General features: G+C 47.6%; 1 protein-coding gene across 1 annotated transcript in view; it reads left to right on the forward strand.

Annotated features, from left to right (window-relative positions):
- Positions 1-24716, forward strand: part of csmd3b (CUB and Sushi multiple domains 3b) — a 421904-nt gene that overhangs the window by 342633 nt on the left and 54555 nt on the right. The window contains exons 33-40 of the mRNA XM_048993485.1: positions 8365-8478; positions 10492-10587; positions 11961-12164; positions 17643-17767; positions 18057-18153; positions 20795-20899; positions 22141-22259; positions 22768-22837. Of these exons, the coding sequence (XP_048849442.1) occupies positions 8365-8478; positions 10492-10587; positions 11961-12164; positions 17643-17767; positions 18057-18153; positions 20795-20899; positions 22141-22259; positions 22768-22837 (930 nt within the window). The remainder of the gene's footprint in view (positions 1-8364; positions 8479-10491; positions 10588-11960; positions 12165-17642; positions 17768-18056; positions 18154-20794; positions 20900-22140; positions 22260-22767; positions 22838-24716) is intronic.

Consider the following 24716-nt stretch of genomic DNA (forward strand, 5'->3'; position numbering starts at 1 on the left):
TGATAGCACAGCAGCGCAGTGGCCCTGGCTTCAGCCCAGATTTTTTGCCTTTCATAGGTGCGTCAGTTCCAAAGAGCACTCTTTAATTCCTTTGTTTTATTTCTTTTATTTTATTTTGCACGGTTATGTCCTGGCAAAGGGCAAATGTTTCATTACCGTTTTGATGAAAGCAAACACAAATTAAAACAGAGATTAAAGGTGGTGGGAGTGTTGTACTCCGGAGTACAAGGCACGGCTGTACATCCAAAATAAAAATAGATATAAAAGACTTAGAGCTTTGGGAGTCCACAGGCGTCATCTGTCAAGGTCCGACAAAAGGGAATAGGGTTTACTGCTTGCCAGGCACCTTGAATAACTTCACTGCTCGCAGTGCTAAGAAGGCAGGGACACTGTGAGGACAGGGTGCACGTCCAGTGTCTGTCTTAGAGGCGCCCCCTGCAGTTCGAGGATCGTCACGCAGATGGGATGGAGTGGAGCTGTCAGGATGATGGTGATTCGGACATTTATGAGGGCGCCGGAGGTGGGGCAGGTATTGCGTCAGTGTTGACAGTGGTTGAAATGAGACCGCAGGCGATGGGTAGACAGCCGGGTCGAAAATGACGTGGCATTAGCATATATTGCTATAGCAACAGCCAGGAAGCAACCGTAACTGTACGGACGGCAGTCCATAGACATGAGACACGTGACTCGAGAAAACTGTAAAACGCTACATGCATGATGCAGTGAGGATGCAGTGCTGGCATTTTTCATGTCGCAGTTACAGACATTAAGGACGGGACTCCAGTGTATTCATTCGAACTGAAGATAGCAAGATACACACATCACATTTTGTGACGATTCGGGACACGATGTCAGGCGTATTGCAGCATGTCGGTATTGCGACGGCATAAACCACCGACCCTTAAGATGCTTTCTCAGGGGAGCGGAAATGGAATCCATTCCCTGGTGTGTCTCCCTGTTCCCTCGAACGATATCGGCTGGGCGCTCACTGATCTGCAGGTCATTTCATGTGGGCGTGGCAGGAACGTCGCCGAGCGCTGACCCGTAGTAGCTTTCGCCGTACGTACACCCATTCCGAAAGCTCGTAAGGAGGCCATGTCACCTCAGGGCAACTCCCGGCTCCGCAGCTCGTAGTGAACGCCAATCTCACAGGGACCCAGCTGCTATCCAGTATTTACAAACCGGAGACGGATCACGGTGCCCCGGGGTCAAGGGCTGTCGCGTGCTGCTTGCTCATTAAAACCGCAATGCCACCTGGCAACGTGAGCGAGAGGGGTGACCGACCGCGAGCCGTTTGCGCACTCTAACTCGGTTAGGGCTTCTGCAATGGGCGCGCCTCTCCCCCCGGTAAACGCCGCCTGCTCATGGGCTATGCGGGGGGGGCCCTTCAGCCAGGCTGCCGGCCGCTCCAATCAATGGGGACGTGATTATATCCATCTGAGCTCTGAGCTCTGCTGAATTCCGAGAGCCTGCTAATGAACTCACTTGAACATAATGTATGTCGCCCCCCTGTTTTCCAAATGGACGAACTCTATGGATATTTCACAAGCTTATTACACCTAAATTACATCCTATTTAACTGAAGGGTCTTGGATAGCTAGCCTTAGATCTTTCTTGGGGATGATGTTGCGTGCTCCAGGTGCTTGGTGACGTACAGTAGTAATGCTGTGAAGCTATGAAACATGCATTCGATGCTGCTTATAATGTTTCCTTCCATTTAGATTAATACTGAATGTTCAGCATTAACAACGATGAAGAAAAATGCAACTAATTTTCACAAAATTTGAAACAAGTGCAACTAATGGCAGATATGTCCATCAGCTGTCCATGAGTACCCATTTGCAAGGCTTATCTAGCAAACACTGCATAATTTTCTTTCAAATTAACATCATAAATATGCTTTTAGAGATTGGCAATGAGGCCTTTAGATTTTGTTTACTCTAAAGTTTTCGCTTATTTTTCCGTTATAGCTGCCGACAGCAAACTCTGGTCTGAGTGCGGATTGAGTTTTGATGGGGGCTGACAGCAGTGGAGGGTTAATTACCTTACGCCGCATACGAAATACCCTTAAATAGAGCCTCATTAACATGCCCCCCATCAGTCTCCACACTGGCTTGGATACGACTCCGCAACATCCCTGACAGGTTTCTGACGACGACGTGGGCGGGCAGAAAGGCAGCCACATGCGCACACATACACACATCACCAGGCTTTCCGTTTGAAATATCACACATCGGGCTGAAATGTAGTAAATATGGTACAAAAAATTTAGCATGAAGCAACACCCTCTATTTATAACTGTTTAAAACATAGCAGGAAGTACATATTCTTTTGGATTTTTAGGTACATTTTCAACTCTGGTTTCCCCCCACAGTCCAAAAACATGCTGAGGCTAATCGGACTTGCTAAATTGCCCGTAGGAGTGCATGTGTGAGTGAATGGTGTGTGAGTGTGCCCTGCGATGGGCTGGCCCCCCATCCTGGGCTGTTCCCTGCCTCGTGCCCATTGCTTCTGGGATAGGCTCCGGACCCCCCACGACCCAGGAGGATAAGTGGTTTGGAAAATGGATGAATGGATGGATGGGTACATTTTCATATTTTCTAAATACAGATGCTCCCCGGGTTACAGTGATCCATGTTGTGATATTTTGACTTTACAGTAGGTAAATATTTTTCACTTTCAATACATTATTTAATAAGTTATGCAAGATATTCAGCACTTTATTTTTATAAATTAAGCTTTATTTAAATTATTTTGCCCAACTGTAGGCTAATATAAGTGTTCCAAGCATGTTTTTAGGGTAGGCTAGACTAAGCTATGATGTTTGTTAGGTTAGGTGTATTGTATTAAAATGCATTTTCGCCTTACGACATTTTCACCTTGCAATAGGTTTGTCGGAACGTAACCCCATCGTAACCCGGGGAGAGGCTGTAATGGCATCTAAAACATTTCAATTTGTGGCTTTGAGGCTATAACCGATCGCTTTAGCTTTATTTTGTCTACTGGTAACAGCCAATATGTTCTTTGATTTTTGAGGTCGTAAGCTTAGTGGTCAAGGGTCATATAAGTTGTGTGCTGAACATGTTTAGCCAGATATTTAACCTGAATTGCTTTAGCATAGATAGGGCTGAATGAGTGTCTATCTCTAAGATATGTACATTTAACCTATCCTGCAAGTAACTCTGCATGAAAAATGTCTGCTAGGCAATTAAGCAGTCAGCAACAGCAACATATTCATCTCATTCATTTTAGCTACATTTATATATATATAAATGTGATTTTGTTGTAATAAATAATGGGGTATTTATAAAACAATAAAGGAATTCATACATTTCTCACAAAAAAGTCTTCCAGTGATTTAAACAGCAAGGATAAAAATGGTTATGATTGTCTTGGAGAATGCATGAAGCACTCTTGCAAAAGCAGTGGAGGTAAACTTGAAACTGATTTTTAAAAATATAAGAACCTATAAAAGGGATAATTAGTGAAACTGCAAAGTAACAGAGTAAAAATAGTTTAGCAAAACTATAATGTACGGAATTGAAAGTAAGGAAAAGCCCTATTTTAATCTAGCTGACTAGTGATCTAAGAATTGGATGTGCATAACATCGATGTTGGTATTAATATTGCGCATCATTCAGCCCTGTGATGTCATTCAGCCCTGTGATGTCATTCAGCGCTGTGATGTCATTCAGCCCTGTGATGTCATTCAGCCCTGTGATGTCATTCAGCGTTGGTAGCACTTTTTACGCCAGTGGAAAACCGGCACCTTGAAGTACCGAACTTTTGGTACTTCGAGAAAATACAGTGGAAAAACGCTCCTGTGTCTGGCTGCAGTATCACTGAGTCACTAAGGGGGGGGGGGATTTTTCATTAGCATGGTTCTGCTGAATGAGATGGAAATCTGATGTGAACAGGAAAAGTCAGTCAGTCAGTCAGGGGGAAGCAAGCACTTTTCAGGAACATCCTCACTGTAAATGTCAAAATTAATCATGACTTTAATTTCCATACAGGCTAGTAAGTGTGTGTCAGGGTGTGTTATGCATCGGGAGATGGCAAGTATGCACACTGGAGCAGTGTCTGAGAGCAGGGGTGTACTGAGGGGGGGCTCCCCCCCATCCGGACAAACCACGGGGACCCAAGAACGTGGAGAGGCGAAAATCAGGTTTGGCGAGAGAGGGCGATCAAGTGCTCGTCGTATTTAATCATTGACACGGGCTCCCATTTTAATGGCACAAACGCAGTATGACAGGTTTCTCAAACGTACGACTGCAGGATTCTTAGTGGTGGCGTACAAATCCCGAATCTCTGCATTCTGTGTTTTCCCTTGCAGAAGCCACAGGCTATGCAAATGCAGACCAGAATTTTGTTTAGAAAAAGAGAAAACGAAGGTCCCCAAACTTTTGTTTATTATCAACTTTTATAAATGTTAGTGGAGTCAAGGCGGAGCTATGGGAGTCATGTATTACAGTAACGTGAATGTCAGTCGCAGGGGTGGATAGTTCAGGCCCAGAAAGTAAGAATCCAGACCAAGATTTAGTTTCAACCAACCAGTTGAGTACTCTGTGACTGTGACTCTTTATACTCAGCTGGTTGGTTGAAAAAAATCCTGGTCAGAATTTTTACTTTCTATACCTGAAATGTCCACCTCTGTTTATAACCAGCTGCTAGTCTACAAACTTTGCTGGCAGTCATTTTCTCTCAGGGGGGAGAGGATTACTGCTTTTAGGTGTGTGACGGTGTGACACCGGCCTGATTAGCTAACGAACCATCAAGCCACAGATCGTTGAGCGTTGGTAGCTCTAATATATCACAGACCGAACCCTGTTGTTATCCATACTGTGAGGTTTCCTCTGTCAGCCCTGCTGGACTAAAATGCAGGCTTTGAGAGCCACATTAGCATATTTCACATGCCAGGCATGTATACTGCATGCTGTGGCTACGTACTGTAGCGTCCGCGTGCCCTACATCCCCTTCCCTTCTCCACATGAGACCTCTGTTTGAAATCGTCCTGAACGCTGATGGATAAATGCGTACTGATAGGCCGAGCACAGGCACGGTCATGGCGGGCTGATGGAGCAGCCTAACAAACAAGAAGCTGATGTCCCCACCGACGTGTTTAAGGCACTTCCTGGAGGATTAATCTCTTTTGTCCAGCATGACGGTGCTGATTGATTGATCGCCACTGTCATCCACAGTTCTGCGGGTTGTGCTCGTCTCCCTGGGCCACCAGATCCAGGGGTAGCTGTCTCTCCGCACTAGTGGACTTGACTGCTTTGAGAGTAAAGCTTCTGGTCAAGATCCGTCAAGTTCTTCAGATCTCATAGCCCCGAAAACACTGACTTGCTCTCCACTCTTATGTTCTTTGTCGTATGCACCCCCCTTCTGTTAGGAGGTAGGCAGTGCCTATATTGTTGACTGACATAAGACAGTGTCACTGCATATACGTACACAGTGAGGGTTTCTTTGACCAAAGTCCCTTCAGTTGACCACGGGCATCTTGTTGACTCACAGTGGTCTGGCAGCTTGTTGATTAAGTCACCTTCCATTTAACGGCTCTCAAATATCCGCCGTTGCTTTTCAGCTAAAGCATGGGGAGGCGGGGTATATTCATGACCTTGAAGAGCTTGTTGACTTGTTGAGTACGAGAAGCCGTCTTCTATCCTGAGGCACACTTCTCAGCTCAAGGCACATTCAAAGAAGCCGTGCTCTTCGCTGTCAGCTCACCCAGTGCCCGCATTGTGTGAAGGAAAGTCTCAGCTGGAGATGGGCGTCTGAGTGTTAAGAGCACACGTGCCGGAGATCGCAGACTTCCCGCGTCCCTCTTGCAGTCTGGAGTAATTGGGGCCGGGCAGGCCAGGGTGGTATTGTTTTTGCGAAGAGAAGATTGATTAAGTTCAGTTTGGCTGGATTACTGCGGGCTTCAGTAGGGCCCGTAAACTCAGCAGGGAAAGGCCATGTTAGAAAGGGCGACGCTTTGCTCTGTGATGAGCAGAACGCATCTGGAACCAAAAAAAAACGCACCTCGGTTTCCATATTTACGTGTTGTTTGTGCCTCACACTTTCTGTCTGCCTTTATCGCGCGGTAATCAGACCTGTGGAGTCGCTGAAATATGCAGCTCATATGACCCGAGGAGTGGGTGGAAATCGTGGTAACTTCACACACTACGTGGGGGGGGCGTCATATCGCCGTGCCGCAACCACTGGCACCACATCTTGTACATGGAGTTCGTAAGCATTCAGGACCAGGCCGCTCCCAGGGCGTGCTCAAAGTAATGAGCCGGAATTAATTTCCCAAAATGCAGTGCAGGAACCAAGAAATGCCATCAACTGTGCATTTATTTGTGCCTTGCCTGTAATGAATGTTTGTGTGTGTGTGTTTTTGTGTTGTTCTCTTGGTGGGCTTATTGGAGAGGAATGTTTGTTCATATCCCGGGGTACGATCCCCACTGCGCCGAAACCTCATTTGTTTGACGCGTTTCGACTGCTCAGAAGATTTTAAATACGCTCATTGATATGCATCGCTGTGTTATAATTGAATCAAGGGCGGAAAACCGATATTCAGATACGATCCCTGCGAAGGCTGGCTACCCGGTGCGTTTAAGGCACCCGCTCTCGGTGCGCATTACAGCCGCTGTTGTCACGGCTACGGAGACACGCATCTATTGGCACGGCTAATATTTCCTTGGAAGCTGCGATGATTGCTTGAGAAGGTGATGTGTTTTTTTTTTTAGTTAAAGTTAAAAGCGTTTTCATCTTGCCGCGGTTGCTGCCCGCCCCTGCATGGCTCACACACAGTTCGTAAAATTGGGCAGTTGGGGCACTGCAGGGCCGCAGGAATGACGAACATGCTTCATGCGTGTAGCCCTTAATAGTGCTGCCCCTCTATGCCTCTCATTTGTTGCCGTGCTTTAGTATTTTTCGCTGTATCTCCTACTGCTGCCTGCTGAATAATGGGGGATTGTTTACACCCATCCCACAATGCACTGCTTGTCCTTTTACACTGTTGATACATTCGGATTAACCATTGCCCTCTTCCACTATAATTCTGCACCCCCTTTACAAGCACTGATGTTCGGCTTATTATTTTGTCGGCATAATAAACATATGTAACACGCTTGGAAGAAATCTGGGTAAATATTCATCAGAATTGTGCTGTGGGGATGTTTATTTCTTACAAGTGTGTGCTGGCTCGGTTTACACTGGGCTGTTGCAAAGGCCTCGTTTTCTGGCTGCTGCGCTTGTGGCTGCGGGAGGGACTTTCCGATGGGCTTCCAGCTGCCAAACCCCCTGGAAGGTGCGTTTTCTGGCTGTGTGTGAGCCCTGCCCTCCCCCCCCCCCCCCCCCTCCCGTCGAAGCCTGAGGTTTAATTAGTATCTTTAACATGCTCCTAACAAGCACTTAGATGCTGGGAAACATCAGCCCTCTGTGATGGCTCTGGGCTGCTGGGCTGTAAGCGCTTGTCTGGCCGCCGTCGTCATCCCCCCCCCCTCCTCATGGTGTTTCTGTCCTGCATTTAGGCCTCCTTCCCACATGGCAGGCCTCTCTGCCCAAAAGTCCGCCACTAAGGGCATCCCCGACACCACCTAGGTGAATAAATAACGTGGCAGGACTCTCAAAGTGCCGGTCAGCTCCACAGCTGCAGGACGTAGGCAGTAGGACGGCGTCTCCTTTCTGGAAAAGATTGCTTTTCTGCCTGAAATTACTTTGTCAAAGAAGATAATAAATTAGACTTTGTTTACTCGCTTTAGGTAAAAACTCCACACGTCTAAACACAATGAAGACTACCTCGAAGGGGCATCCAATTAAAAAATTTAAATAAACTTACAGTCTCTGTTCCTCCAGGACTTCTCAACGGACGTTGCTGTGCACTGATATAATGGAGAATAATCGTGCATTAGTATAATTTAATTAGCATAATTAAAAACCAATCAAATGTGGCAACTGTTGACATGACAAATCTGTTTCAATACCTGATATTTAAGATGAAGCTGTAATACAGGGCAAATGACCTGGGGAAAGCATGTAGGTACCAAAAAAAAGCATGTAGAGTCAGTTTCTGATTTGATGTGCTAATGGCTATCTTTGTGTTTATGCTTCTCAATATTTGGAAGCCTGTGTACCGAAACCAGGTGTCTCCACTGCCCGGAGGGTCTCGTGGCTGGGACTGCAGCTGGCTGTGAAATAATACTTGAGTTCTCCTCTTTGTGGTTCAGACCTCCTGTGGACGGCCACCTCCCCCGGCCAGTGCAGAGCCCGATCGATGTCTTTGATCCGCAGCAGCCGGGGGCTGTCTCCATGTGACAGGCCTGACACCGAAACTGCTGTTCTGACACTCACCTCCTCTGCCTGTCTCCTCCACAGTGCTCTTTGGCCAGTTTGTCTTCTTTCAAACTTCCCTCAACGACGTGGTGGACATCTACGACGGACCGACCCAGCAATCTCCCCTGCTGTCCTCGCTGTCCGGCTCCCACTCAGGTGCCACTTGCTCTCCCATCCTTCCATCTTGTCCCATTTTACAAGGAACCTTCCGGAACCTTATCGCTCTTTGTTTCCTGTCCCCTGGGTCTCATTACTTATGGAGCCTTGCGATGACCCCCCCCCCCCCATCCCACCCCACCCCTGAAGTCAACCTGGTCTTGTTATAAGAGGCACCTAGAATCAATAGTACACTTCCAGTAAGCTCCCACGGTTCTGTGACTGTCTCACAGCCACCATTAAAACCTTGGCACTTCAGGTGCCTGGGGTGGGTGCGTCCCAGGCCCAGCCCCCCGCCCCCCAAACCTGCCATAGTGTTGGGGACAGCCAGCCGGTCAGATCTCTGCCATTCTGGCTGTGAAGCTGTGTGGAACAACAGGCCGAGACCTCTCAGCAGAATGTGCTGTTACTCGGACGCTCGATGCTGCACGGCACCACCGAATGACTGAGGGTTTATAAAATCTCCCAGTAACTCCTGGCCAGAGAGACCAGACTCTGGGGGAATGGGGAGCGGGATGTCAGAGGGGGTGTAGTACCCCTGGGAGTCTCATTGTGAATAGTTTGCTCGTGGATAAATGGGTTTTGTGCAAACCCTGCGAGTCGGTTTCAGGTTGATGAAAGGCCCAATTACCAACAGCCTGACTGCCTTATCATCTAACAATTCAATATTGCTATATTGGGGACAATGTTAGTGTAGGACTTAAGGACCGTGGGACATGTGACCAGCAGTCTCAACAGGGGGGCATTGCTGTTGGAACCTGGAAGGAAGGGATTGCAATATCAGCTGCTGGAGCAGAAATAGCCAGCTGGGTACATGGCTAAAGTGCAAGCTGTATGAGTATGATGTTGCTGAAGCTCGAATCTGCCTACTAAGCAACTATTCAAACAATAGGCCACATTGGGCAGCTTGGCCTTATTTCTGAGCAAACAGTGCCGCACGAGTTTATTGGAAAAGTTTCACATTAAAGGAGCAGGCCGAGCAGAACTCACACGGGTGGTTTTGAACATCCATCACTCTTTTGTTCCTACAATTACGGAACCCTAAAGCACGCATCAGCCTTCATCCGTCAGTCGACAACAAAGGGGATGGTAGCAGCTAGCCGGCACATGAGACAGAAGGATCTCACCAGCACACGTGCAAAACTGAAGCGGCTTTCAGCTCATACTTGAAAAATTATAACGTCTCAACAGCGGCTCTCCAGACGCGGGGCTGCACAGACAGTGATGGAGAGTGAGCAGGGAGAACGAAATGAGGTGATAAACACTCATTGGCAATCAATAAAAGACAGACGCCACTTATCAAAGCAGCCACACTGCCACCGTGTGCCCTCTGCACATTCAGGATTTCATTTTCCTCCCTCATAAAGGGAAGGAAAAGTACAAAAGGCTCACTGAGTCGTTATGATGAGATTTGCACTAAAATGTGAGTTGGTGTGTTCAGTGAGTCACATCACTCCTGCATGTAGACACAGAGTGCCAGTCAAGGGTTTGGACCACGCCAGGCCACCCACAAAGGAGAGTCTCGCATCACATGACCTAGCCACCTGACCTTAGCACAGCAGAAATTGTTTTTGGAGGAGAGCAAGGGAAAGCGCCCAGTGAGTGTTCAGCGTGTATGTGGGACCTCCTTCAGGACAGCTGGGAGAGCGTCCCAGGAGGCCAGCTCCAGAGACCGGCGTAGAGGAGACGTTGGGGTCAGCCAGTCCCTGGAGTGATTGGGGTTAAGGGTCATGCTCAAGGGCCCAATGTTGGCATCACTCAGTTGACCATGGGATTTGATCTGACAACTTTCTGACTTCCAACCCACACAGCTACCCCCCCCCCCCCCCCCCCCCCCCAAAATTTTTTGTTTAATACTTTTTTGGTCTGTGCATAATTGCATATAAAGTTATTTTTGATGCCTATATAGTTATTCTAAAATGTAGCGAAAAGTACAAATACACCTTTATCTGTTCTGTATACTATACTCTGTGTGTATCTGTTGTGTATACATGTATATTCTTCCTCCCCCAGGAGAGTCTTTGCCCTTAAGTACTGGAAACCAAATAACCATCAAGTTCACCATAGTGGGTCCTGAAACCGCCAAAGGCTTTCACTTTGTGTACCAAGGTGGGTGTTTCTTTTTAAATAAGCTCTCTGTAAGCAATCCCATACTGGGAGCTGCGATCGGTGTATTAGAGTGAAACAGGCATGAACAAAGTCACTCTGAATGCAGCCATCATCGGGAATGTAACTTCATCTTCTCAGAAGCAGGCCAGCGAGTCACGTGGCTGTAGTGTACTTCCTTGTAAAAGCTCCGAAAGTCGAAATGATCAAGCTTCTTAAATTCTGCAAAATGTACGCATTTTATAATCCCATCAGTGCGGGACACGGCACCTTTTTTCGGTTTAAAAAAAAAAGAAGAAAGCTGGTGTGCTGACACTTCTCGCTCTTTTGGATAAATTGCAAATCTCCGCAGTTTGGATGCCAGTGCGACTCACTCTGGAAGCTTTAAGTCAGATTGGGGTTATTTTTGGTGCAATTATTTGTCGTTCTTGTCAGAGCAACAGGAGAAGCCGTGTCATTGTGCGACCATTAAAGTTATTGAATGTTATTGCAGTGTCAAAAATAAACATGCACCATGCTTGTAGGACCGATTGAAAAATACATTTTGCAGTTTATTTTTGAGAGACAGGGTCTCCGGCATTTTCTTTTCCTGTATGTCTGTGTCAGGTGGTCCTCTAGAGTTCACAGTTTACATTATAAAGGGCCAAACTAAAAAGTATTTTGGTTTCTCGTTTAATCTTATAGTAAGTGATGTCAATTGTAAGGGGTGCCAGATAAGCCCATATTCTTAGAAATCCTTTTAAATATTTATCTTAGCCTCCAAACTTATGCTGTCTGGGTAGTTGGGTCTTTTCTTAGCATTCTGATAAGTCTAGACGTTTCTTTGTTGCTAAGGTGAGGACATTTGACGTAGCCGTATACACACACAACCACACAGAAATACTTCAAACCGGGCCTTCAGACAGCTTCCGTCAAGATCCAAATATACCCAGATGCCAGGCTCTTTTTAAGGTGTACATGCCAAGGAAGGACAGACATTTGTGGCTATTGTTGCTGTTGAATCTCCTTAGTAAAAGGCATTACTTTTGCAAATGACCATTGACCCAAGTAAAAGAAAATAGGCAGAATGCATAAAAGAATGCAACTGCACTTCTGGCTACTACAATATTTATTTAAAGGCCCTATTTACAAATTGATGCTGAAGTTAAGTGGACATCGGAGTACAGTATTTGTAACTACTGTTGGTTAAGATGCAGTTTCTCAGGCTCTAGCCCAGAATCACTGCCTTGCCATGTCACCGTCGGCTATTTTCATGCAACTGAACAGAAGTGTGCAACTGTAAATAACGTCCCCAGGGAAACAAGTGTAGGAAGTGGAATTTGACCCATTCTGAGCTCCTGTTCTGGGTTTGGCCCACTCTGCGCTGCATGCCCTAGCCGTCCCCAGGACCAGCGCTACGCAGTGCAGCTCTGTGCCAGAGCCCCGCTTCGGGAAGAGGCTCGGCAACGACTTCGCCATGGGCGCCGTGGTGCTCTTCGAGTGCAACCCCGGCTACACCCTGCACGGCTCCACGGCCATCCGCTGCGAGACAGTGCCCAACGCCCTGGCGCAGTGGAACGACACGCTGCCCACATGCATCGGTGAGTAGCACCCTCTCCCCCACTCTAACCTTTCATTTTCTTATGCCGACTGACAGAATGTTCTAGAAGAACCAGTTTGGTGGTCAGGTTTAAAGAGAGTGCTGTGGAGAGTTAAAGGAGGAGGGGGGGGGAAGATGGGACTGCTCAGATGACTGCGACCGAAAAGGAGAACAAGAGCTGCTTTCTGAGTGCAGTTATTAAACAGTGAAGGGCGAATTTCAAAACGTTTTTATTGTTACATCCCTACTGTCATTTTCAGTTACAGTGGAGCTCACGGGGCACTTATCTCTGCGGGGGGAAAGACTCAAGAACCGCTGTGGATATAGCTTTGAAACATCAACCGTTTAGAAGAACCGTAGAATAAATTTTAAATAGTGTCTCCTCTTCAGACCGTTCACATTCTGATCCCATTTTCCGTCTCCCTAAGCTGCCTTAACCATCGCGAACAGCCTCACATCTGCTTTTAACTCTGTGACCCCTGCCACTGGCAGAAACTTTCCGGTCATGTTGTGGTCTGGACATTTCCATTTACACGGCCGGCACATGGCGGGGGTGAGAGATGGACGTGAGTCCCACCCCCCCCCCCCCCCGCCCTCGGCACCGGCCCTCAGCCTCACATCAACAGGCTAGCAGTGGTCTCCTTAAACACCCCCTGTCAGAATGCCAACCAAGGAGTCTCTCTCCCGCCAATAACAAAACACGAGAATTCGAAGCGTAAGGGTCATTATGGGCAAGTGCTGTTGAAGGAACCGGCGATGGGCGTCACGCAGTGTCGTCTGCATGACATGACATGGTCTCATGTTAAAGGGTCAAAGGTCAGCAGTATCATTCCCTATTACCTACGCGTCCACCGCACTCTATATATCAGCTGTCAAATATGGATGAGCCTGAAATTGCTCTGAAGTGAATGTGTTTAATAATTTAAGTGGCCAACCTGAAGATACTGAACAGTGGTGCCCCCCCCCCCCCCCCCTCACCCCACCACCGAATACATAAAGCATTTCCTCTCAGCTATTGGACATCAATCACCGTGTCTCCTCCTGCTCTTAGCTATTTAAACAGTGTGATTGGCGTTGACCTCTACGCCATCCCCATGTCCTTGACAGATAGCATCGGATATGTACCGGGGATAGCGCTCTATCCACATTAGCGTCCCGCCACAGGCTCCGATATTGACAGACCCGCCATCCCGCCGCACGTCGGCCTGAAGACAATAGCTGGCAAGCCCTCGACAAACAGGGGAAAATTGCTTAAGAGCACATGGCCCCGCCGGGGATATGAAAGGCGTGTCGCGCTTTTTCTTCACGAGCTGCCATTTACATTTAAAGTAATCTTTGTCCTTCTGAAAGCTTCATCCCTTTTTACTGAAAGGAACAACTTAAACCGGCAGCTGTATGTGTGCATGGAGGGGAAATCAATGAGTATAAAGACATGCTGGTATGGTAAGCAGGTTTGCGGTAATCCTTTTACGGCTGTTGATCGATAATTCTGCAGTTAATCCTGTATTAAATGCAACCTGTGCATTTTGTTTGTTCAGGTGTGGTGCTGTCAGGTCAAAAGGCCAACGCTCACATAGTCACTGAAATTGATCAGTTATGAATACTATGCACACCACTAAACTATTAACCTCGAATGACACTATTGGGAGGTAAGGGCCTTGCTAGAGATTCTAGGCCCTATAACAGCCTTTTTATAGGTCAATATCATATTGCCCCCCCCCAATCCAGACAAATCTATGCTGCAAGTTTTTTTGGGCCCTTGGAATCACCCTAATTCCCCCTCCCTCTGTTGGGAGGTAAACAATGAGTAATATGGATTTTTATTGTTTTATGATGCTGTAAGATGCCATTGCTGGTTTATAATGGTGTAACTATACACGTGTTTTATATACTGAGTTCTCTGAATCACCCAGAGACAGATAATGCCCGATGAATTGCCTTATTATGGATGATCGTCGCTGTTGTCTTATTATTTTCATCCATTCTTCATCTCCTAGCTGTCTATTGTGTCAGGTTCCCTGGGGGGGGGAGGGGCTTAAAGCCTGTTCCAGGCAGCACAGGGCCCAAGGGGTTGGCCCCAGCAAGACAGACTGGCTAACCTTCCTCAGCGTTTGAAGGACTTGCCCTTAATATGAAATGAACGCATGAAAAGATGTTTTCCAGTGTCTCTGAGGGCTGCTCTTTACGCACGATGTGTGTTATTCACCACTTTACCGCCTATAATGAAGTTGCCCTAATCTCCATTCAAACAGTCGCCATCAGTCAATCAAGCAGATGCGCTGCTGCTCCCCTGTACACAAAGCCGGGCCCCGCGTCTGTGTGCACAGGAGAGGCAGAGTTGACGCACTTGATCTCATGACTGGCTGTGGATGACAGGAAAAACACCGGGGAGCTCAGGTCCCGGGAGGAACTCGACACGGCGCACTGAATGGCTGATGCCATCGGGCCCAGTCCGCCAAGAAAGAGGAGAGATGATCCAGTGTGCATCCATGCCTCGCATGGCACTGCCACATGCGCAGCCAGAGCTCAGCTCACCGCATCCATGCCTCGCATGGCTCTGCCGCCCATACCTGTATGCTACATGCTGCTTAAATCTAAGTGTCTCCCGCGAGATGGGAGGCATGGGTGCTCGCCGCATCCAGGGCTCTGCCGTGTGCGCAGCCAGTGCTCAGCTCACCGCACCCATGCCTCGCATGGCACTGCCACATGCGCAGCCAGAGCTCAACTCACTGCGACCATGCCTCCCATGCTTCTGCCACAAGCGCAGCCGGAGCTCAGCTCACCGCACCCATGCCTCGCATGGCACTGCCACATGCGCAGCCAGAGCTCAACTCACTGCGACCATGCCTCCCATGCTTCTGCCACAAGCGCAGCCAAAGCTTGCATCACCGCACCCATGCCTCGCATGGCACTGCCACATGCGCAGCCAGAGCTCAACTCACCGCACCCATGCCTCGCATGGTTCTGCCACATACGCAGCCGGAGCTCAGCTCACCGCACCCATGCCTCGCATGGCTCCCCGTGCAGGTCCGGGCTCACAGGCGCATCGTTCAGAAATTCCTCATTTGAGGTCATAGTTCTTTACTTTTACAGCCGTCTCCTGGGATGTTGCTAGACAATTTGGGGCACCCAAAGAATATCATATTGAGCCCCCAGCCCAGAGCAATCCAGTTATGTTTCAACTATTATAGAGCTCCTGTTACTCACTGGTTCATTGAATCATCCTCACTTTCTCCCATTTACAGTGCCCCCGCCCATCCCCTGTGCTTTTATTTTAAAGAGATTCTTTAAATCTAAAGATTTTATTACTGTCATGTTACTGACTAATAAAAGGTTCAACTAAATAATAAAAATAATATTAGTAATAATCAAAATAACAGTATTGGAAGTGGAATGCCAATTATATTAGCTTCTTGATAATACCAGGAGAAGTATATAGATCTTATGAGGAGGGGGCCATTCAATGAGAGTATATGAGAGAACGTACTGCCCTCTTGATTACGTCATGATGACAGGCAGGTCGACCCACCAATGAGAAGCCTAGAGATCAAGGTCAAACAGTTATTGCTCTGCAAAAGATGATTTCAGGTTGAGAGCCTAAGTAGGCAAATGGCAAGGGTGAAATAACACGCATGAATAACACGCATCTTCGAAAAGTTTGACTATGGGGTGCTGGGCTACTCAACCCATAAGAGCAAAATTAGTTTCATAGGGATGTAAACGCAAAAGCCAAGCTTTAGTCAGTAGTTGCAAATAATTTATGTTGATATTGGTAGGTAGTACACGTAACAAAGATATTTCTCTGCATGTGTAATATACAGTATATATGAAATACACACACTATGTATTACTCTTTAGCATTTCAAAGAGCATTTTATTTAGCATTTCATGATAACCTACTGAACCGTTTGAGTTAAAAAAGGGAATAATCAAGCCACCAGCGAATCTGAAGCTGCTTGGAGGCGTAATTAGTTGATATATTGGAATTAAGCACATTCACTGGTCCAGCTAGAACTGCAACCTCCTGCACGTACTCAGGGAAGTTTAGCGTTCACTGTAACATGAAATGAAATGAAATGAAATGAAATGAAATGCCTATTACCAGTTACTCTGTGCTGTCATGAGTTGTTTTTCATTTGCAGCTGGGGGATTCAGTACTTTTTCACATTAAGGGCTGAAATGTTTGCGTAACTTGTGCCGTAAAAAAGGCTAGTAAATAACGCCGTATTTAAGGAAGGTGTAGACTGTACTTGGTTGGCTCATGTATTAGCCTGGTGAGATGTCACTGGTACACAGCAGCCGTTCCTGGGAGCGTCCAGGCCGTCCGTGAGTCCTTAGGGGCGGATCGCAAGATAGGCGGGTCCCAACAGATCAGTAAAGGGCCCATCCACCGCATCCTATCTCGCCAGCCTGATGATGCCTGTGAATGCCCGCCAATGCGAACCAGCCCCGAATCCAGCCAAGGGTGTGATGAGGAATGAAAGGCATCACCAAGGTCCGACGTATTTTCATAGCCGGGAAATATGGAAATGTAGAGGATTTCAGAAGAGACGCAGTACGTCTCACGAAGTGCCGGCAGATTGAGCTGTGTTTGGACAGCCTGTCAAGACTTCGTCACACTGTCAGGTCCCACAGAGACGTTCATACTTTGCATGAAATGTGAAGGTGGAAAGGAATATTCTATGGAATTATTGTATCTGCCCAGTGCTGTCTAAAATATTCCTCAGTCCCAATTCTTGGGCAAAACCCATTTTCTAACTGTTTTTCTTGGTCAGGGTTGCAGGTCTTTTTAGCGAAATGTAGACTTTAATTATTTAAACAAGTGCTAGCTGTGAAATCCATACCAATTGGACCTCAATTAACATCGACATGAAGCTTGTTAATAAAAGTGTGGCATGTCATGTTAAATCGATTTCACCAACGCTTGGGAACGTTGCCTTTTGTCAAGTCCGGGGAAGTCCGTGACTCTGGGATCTGCCCATTACACACCTACTTCTTACATAGGAGTAAAATGATGTTATCAGCCATGTTGTGTGAATATAAAAGTGAAAATCTCGTTGTTGGCAATTGCATGAATTATAATATTATTATAAAAGCTATTTGGAGCAGTGTTGTGTTAAGAATCGTACTTCTTTCACCACATTTCTTTCATTTTATTGCCTTACTTGCTGAATCTTCATAAATTGCTACATAAAAAAATAATGCTGTTTGTGTCGCACTGTAACTTCTCACCATAAACTGGTACGCATTACTGCTTTAAATGATCCGAGAGGACTTTCCTACTATGCCATGTTTTTGCGCAGTACACACAGAAGCAGTGTCTCATTTGTTGCAGTACCTTAAACGTCCTGTTTCTGGCCTCGTCAAGTTGCCCTCGAGATTAATTCCTTACACTTCTGTTGCTGTTGTTGGGACTGATGGGTGTAGGCTTAGTGGCAGCTGACATCCCATAATGCTCCCCTCCCAATATGTCCCACAGTGCCCTGCGGAGGCATTTTGACAGCGCGCAGAGGGACCGTCCTGTCTCCCGGCTACCCCGAGCCATACGACAACAATCTCAATTGCGTATGGAAGGTCTCCGTGCCAGAGGGCGCCGGGATCCAAGTGAGAAACGCCGTTTGAAGTTTGTCTTACGCATTTGAGCTCTTAAAACTATTGCCAGTGTAAAAGGCTGTGATAAAGAGAATTTTTAACACAGGGTGAATAATGAATAAAGCAAATGTTTTATTCAATGTGGAAAACGTATGTTGAAGCTGAGCTCCTGTTGTGTATTAGTTTTCTGTCAGTGGATTTATCAAACGAGATGTTTTTTGTCCTTTTGCGTAATTTCTGCTTGGGTTCCATGGAAATGGGGTGCATGTGTGGACTGACCTCAGTCGCTTTTGCCTCCCAGATCCAGGTGATAAGTTTCGCCACAGAGCACAACTGGGACTCTCTGGATTTCTACGACGGAGCAGATAACAATGCGCCGAGACTGGGCAGCTACTCAGGTGTGTTCCGGAACTTTCCAACAGGCTGCACCTCCTGCATTTCCCCTGCAGGATACATGTTTACTTACACAAGGTTGTCAACTTTGGACAACTGGCTGGCTTGAGATTTTAAATTTGAGACAAGTCAACACACTCATTTACATGTATGTAGCAGTTTTATTGTCTTGTAAGTACTCTGTACAGTTTGCAAAGTAGCCCGCCGCATTTGATGTAGCTAATTTTAAGTTTATAATGGAGTAATATAGAATTGCCGTAAGATTTCTTGCTTGAGCGTGAGAGTCAGACGAATGAGTTGGCGACCCTGTTTACAGATCATGTAATTACGCAGTAAATCATAATAGGGTGGATGGAAGTCTCGTTAATCCCCTTGTTGGATAGATGGGTGTTTCCAGGTGTTGGGGTGGATTAAAGCAGGACATAGATGTGCATACTGCATATTCACAGGTCCTGAGTGATGGTCTTTGATCCCAGGCTTAGGTTCATTGCAACAGAGAGGACTTTCGTTACAGTTGTACTTTTGATCAGGACCTAATAGGCAGAATGTGTCCCTCTGCAAAAAGGGATGTACGCACGTGTTCAGACGATTACTAGCAGGCAGGCAGGGCTGACTCTGTAAAGTATCAGATATATTGAATTTTTATCAAAATTTAAATGGAATAAAGTACATGAGCAGGGAGACCTTTTTAATGTCATCATGGCGACACACTGAATACAGGAAATCGATGTGAATTTTATGCTGTGCGCCATCGAGGCATCATTCCAGCAGCCGATGGGGAAGGAATCTGTATGCTTAATGCTGCTTAAATCTAAGTGTCTCCCTTTTGTTCTGTAAAGGGTAACGATGCAAACACATGATTTACTGCTCACTGTCCTTCTGTCGGTACTCTGAGCTGGGGAATGGGGGGGGGGGGGGGGGGCGGTGGTCGCCAGTTCTGGAGAATTGCAGCGTAACCTGTTTCCCTGTTCCTCAGCTCATAATTACTTTAAGTAATTGTGGATAGAAGCCGACTCGCCGAGTGTTTCACCTGTCAGTCAGTGTTAATTAAAATGGATTATTTAAAAGCTGCAGAAGCGTGGCCCTTGGAGAGCCCACGACGTCTGCCCCTGTAACAGGGAATTATAAGGAGGTCTTAAAGGCAAATCCGGGCTTACGCCCTAGGGAAACGGCAGTATTTAGTGGTGATATCAGGGGCTTTGTACGTAAACGTGCCGCAGCGCCTTCTCACACTCAGGAAGTGCTCGATATAACGACCAAGGGCCCCCGATGTCCTTTTGGGATGGGGAGTGGGATGGGTGCTTGCCGGTGATTCATCCCACCTCGGAGACCACTCCCCTCTTTCTGTCTAAGGACAATCCCATTGCATCAGCACATTTAATCCCTGAAACCTTGTGGCGTGTATATTTCTGTGACACAGCAATGTTTTGTTTCAAAGGTCAGAGTCTCATGGAGCATTTCAGGAGCTCAGAAGGTGCCCACGCCGTTGGTGTGTGAAGGAATCTGCGGAGCTTCCCTGGATGACCGAGAGCCCGACTCATTGTGGGCTATTGTCAGTCCTTTAGGGGACCACAGCTCAGAGTCTCATTGCCTGTCACAATCGGCCTATGGGAATGTGCGCTGAACCCTGCTGGCCAGCGCCACGGCACTGCACGCCCACCGCTTCCTTCACACAGCGAGGAGCCGGCCATCGCCTCTCCCAATAACTGCCTCATTGTTTGGCCCCCTGACTCTGAGGGCACTTTGAAATTCGCAGGCCGTAAAATGACTCCACAATGGTGTTTCCCAATCTGGTCCCTAGGGACCCACATGCAGCCCACATTGGGACCTGAGAGGGAGCAAAAACGTGGACTGTCTGGCAGGCAGCTCGGAGAGAGCAAAAATGTGGACGGTCTGGCAGGGAGCTCGGAGGGAGCAAAAATGTGGACGGTCTGGCAGGGAGCTCGGAGGGAGCAAAAATGTGGACGGTCTGGCAGGGAGCTCAAAGGGAGCAAAAATGTGGACGGTCTGGCAGGGAGCTCGGAGGGAGCAAAAGCGTGGACTGTCTGGCAGGGAACTTGGAGGGAGCAAAAACGTGGATTGGCTGTTGGTCTCCAAGGACCGGATTGGCAAATACTGTTGTACAACAACAACAGGGATACAGCTGGTATCGATAAACTCCACATCACAATACAAGGCCTTTCTTCCCTCCTATCTGTCTCATGTCTCATGTGGAGTCCTATAGTTAACATGGCTGTTAGTTACCATAGCTACAGTACCACTAGCTCCTCCCGCTGGCTATACTGTGCCACAGCAGACTAACACAGGCCGGCTCAGAATCTATGTCTTTATCTGGAGCTGCGGTTAGTGAGTAAGCTGTTGTTAATGTGTTAAGCACATTCAGCTAAGTGATGTGAAGGTGTCGCTTAGGTGAGATGTTAATTTGAATTAGCTGTTTGTGTTTATCGTGTTACAGTGAGTCTGTGTCTGATCATTTAGTGCGGCACGCTGCTGTAAGCGCCCCGGGACCTGTGCAGCGCGGCCTGCTGACGCCGTTCCTGCCCGGCCTGTTCTGCAGTCCATGCAGGCAGCTCCTCGCGGTCTGCCCAGAAGATGCTCTGTCCTTGAGACTCGGCCGCTTTGATGATGAAGTTCTTTCCTCTTCAGGCACCACCATACCACAGCTTTTGAATAGCACTTCAAACAACCTGTACCTGAACTTCCAGTCCGACATCAGCGTCTCTGCGGCCGGCTTCCACCTGGAGTACACAGGTATGACGGGACCACGCCTCATGCCCCCTGTAGGTCTCCTGGGGTAACTCATGCTCATTAAATATATCAAGCCAAAGTACTGGCTGGTAACCGCTGGTCTGGGCTCACACTACTGCAAGCCTTTCTTTACAGTCTAGCCGGCCCGCCTGACTGTCTCAGCCCCCAAGCCATCTGGGATCTATCCTTTTTTTCTGCTATATAGGTTGTTTGTGTGAATTTTATGCTTGTGCCAATCAGAAGGAGGGACTGTTTTCGAAGATTTCTGCCCCCAAGTACAGTAACCAGAAGAAGCAGCATGTTAATATTTCACGGATGGCTTGATTCCCCCTCGCTTTTCGCCAGAAGTGTTTCCTTGCATGCCTCTCAGTGGGCTGCCGTGCGGAGGATGGGCCGACGTGGGTGGGGTCTGGGGCCGCAGGCTTTGCCGATGGGCTCGGGATGGGAGCGGGCCCCGGTGTCCTCTGGGGCCAGGCGTCAGCATGTGACGCTCTTATTGCCCATGTTCTGCAGGTCCCCTGCTGGTCACAGACGGCATAGTGTGCTGAGCCCTCATCACTTTTCAGCTTTAAAACTGCTTCTGAAAAATATCCAGAAATTACTTTTTTTTTTTTTTTAATTGGCTGAATTAGATGCAATTAGTGACATGATGGCTCACAGATCCGGTGTTGTGGGTTCCAATCCCACCTCGGGTGTCTGTGTGCAGTTTGCACGTTCTTTCCATGTCACATAGATACTCCAGATTCCCCCCCCGCAGTCCAAAGACATGCAGTTTGGATCATCTGTAAATAGCCTAAAAAGTATCAAGGTGAACATGTATATGCCCTGCATTGGGCTGACTTTCCGTCCAGGCTGGAGGTTAGCTTTGTGCTCTATGCTGCCCGAAATATACTCCAGTAATCCTGCTAGGGATTAAGTGATGGAAGGATGGATGGATGGATATGTGGGTTGATTATATCTAACATACATACCATGCAACAAACAAAAAATAATGTGGAGGAGTCCCAGTCTCTCTGTCAGGTTTGTGGGTTTCAGTGTAATTAGAGAGTATTGTCTCTGATAAGCCCAGCTCACTGCTGTGCTATCAGGCTTCCGGCTGTTTGCGCAAACCCGGTTTGCTTTGCCTTTAGTAGTATCTGCAAGCCCCACTCATAATTATTCATTAGTTCCTTTTGCTGTTAACGTTTCCATGGCCTGGCGGTGACTCTCCTGACCTAAACATGCCACTGTCTGTCCTTCCTAAGCTATAGGCTTGGATTCGTGTCCGGAGCCCCAGACCCCCAACAATGGCATCAAGGTCGGCGACCGCTACATGGTCGGAGATGTGGTGATGTTCCAGTGTGAGCAGGGCTATTCCCTCCAGGTGAGATCTTACGGGGCCACCGCGGGGCCCGCCCTGATGAGCATATCTCGGGCTGCTCCTGCAGTTATGCCCCCCCCCCTTCCTGCTGGCATTGCCGCCCCCTGTCTCGGGGGGATCAGCCCGGATGCCGACTGTGAGAGATGAAAGCTTTGTAGCTGGGTTCCTGTGGTGACGGGGTTGTATTGATTAATAACATATCACCTGTGCACCTGCGGTGCCCCGTTCACCCACTGGGGGGGGGGGGCTTCATCTCCACACCCAACACTAATTATCTTCAATATTGGAAAGGCGGCACCATTAAACCATGGCATTTAAGCGCAGGTGTCCAGGAGGCCCTATCCCCTCCCTCATAACCTTCATTCACCGCTCGGGGACAAATAAAGTTTTTCGAATTTGAATTTGAATTTCTGCTGTGTTTGATATTTTTGCCTGTATACAGTATCACACATGCAGTATCCGGGGACACAGTCTGTCTGCTTAACTAATTCCTCTTCCTGTCACCTCACAGGGAAACATGTACATAACCTGCATGCCAGGACCCGTGAGAAGATGGAATTACCCCGTGCCGCTCTGTTTAGGTATGTGCCTGACTGTGGCGGGTATCAGCTGACTGTGATCAGCTGGTGGGTCACGCACCGTCTCCTGCCACACCACTGGACAGACTCATCATTCGGGCTGTTCCCCTAATTAAAGTTTTATCATTAAGTGTTGGGGGGGGGAGGTGTGTGGCTCAGTGGGATGGGCCTCTGTGCCTGTCTACAGAGGGTTGTTGGTTCGAATCCCTTCCTCACTCTCACGTTTGTGTGTGTCTCAAAGGAGAAAAAGACAGAATGTATGCAAAGAAGCATTTCCAGAGTACTGGTGTTTATACTTGTGCGAACAGCAAGCGAGGCATCGTTACATTGCAGTTCTGTCATTAAACTCTGCGTACGAGGATTCAGTCAGTGAGCAACTATATGCAAACAAGCTTTTATTTATAAAAGGAAAAAACAGGGAATGTTTTTTAATTAAATGAAACTGCATTAGTCTCAAGGCGACGACTCGAGCGTGCAGCTGTAAATCATGGACGACTCTCGGCCCGTGACATCTGCTCACACATCTTTTATGAAAAACCTCAAAAAGAGAGAGAGAGAGAGAGAGAGAAACTCGGAGTGTCTGATTTGCACACCAAATTACCAAAGGAGTGGGGCAAGAGGGTGTCAGTCAGCAGAGATCTCAAGAATATAAAAAATAAAAAATAAACAAAATAGCAAATGAAGATGGCAGACATAGCACCAGACTTGATACATCTAAAGTAGGCTTTTCATTTTTATTGGGTAAATATGTATTTTTAGCAATATGCTTTTTTTTCCAATAAGATTTAGAGGAACTAAGCTACAGTGTTTAAATGAGAGATTTCTCCCAGACATGTGACATTTGTACGTGACTTGGCCACCGTATCGAACAGTGACCCCGCTGGCTCACTGTTCTACTGGTAACCAAGTTGCACTTAATGATGTCACAGTGGCTGCATGGATTCCCCTTTAGGTCATAATCAGTCCTTGGCAACAGTTGTGCCAGAGCTCATTTGTAGCAAAGTTTCACTTTCCAGCCTCAGTGAAAGCTGTTCTGCTGAGAGTCACGCGGGCGTCTGTCAAAGGCGGCCGGCTTGGTGCGATCGCAGCCGCCGGCAAACCAATGGACGACTATGGCACTCGGCGCCAGGAAACGTTTTCCGCTGCCGGAGTCTACAGTTCTCCACGCCATGGCAGAAAACAGGCAGCTTCAGAAGCGCGGCGGCTGGGTCTGACACCAACCGCCATGGTCCCATAATTCCCACCAATATACCGTCAGTTCACACGCCATCCGTGAAGCTGTGACAAACTAGCAACTTATGCTAAATATAACTAACTTTTCTGCCAGGATTCACAGTTTCCAGTGAGCAGTTTTTAATCATCTTGACTGCCGTTCACCTTTTCATAGCACCAGCATGGATTTGTGGGAAAGGACGGATTAGAAAGCGGAAAGGGGTTGGGGGGGGGGGTGCTTTTTCAGCGGGAATGTTACTGAGCGGGAGCATTTGTATTTTAAGTTAAATAGTGAATGACAGAAGGCAGTCAGCTTGCATGCAGCTCAAATATGTATTTTATCTCTTTTTGGCGTGAGGTGAATTCATTTATTTTGAGGAAGGGAAGAAAAAAATAGTTGACATGATCTGGAATCAGACAACAGGCTGTAGAATAATATTTTAAGGCTGTGGAGCACTTTGCTCATTCTCCGGGATGCCGGCGCGGCTGCTGTAGCCGGTGGCTCGGCGCGATGCAGGGGTCCTGGCTTTGCTGTACGCTCACCACACCCTATGGCGGGGTCACGTGCCGTTATTGTGAAGGAAGCTCACCGACGGTCAGCTTGGGAGCGAGGGCCGGGCAGTGGTGTCCGTCAGAGCCGGGGCGTCGACCGCAGCCCAGCTTTCATTCC

This window comes from Brienomyrus brachyistius, chromosome 23 (genome assembly GCF_023856365.1).
Source record: "Brienomyrus brachyistius isolate T26 chromosome 23, BBRACH_0.4, whole genome shotgun sequence".
Classification (NCBI taxonomy): Eukaryota; Metazoa; Chordata; class Actinopteri; order Osteoglossiformes; family Mormyridae; genus Brienomyrus; species Brienomyrus brachyistius.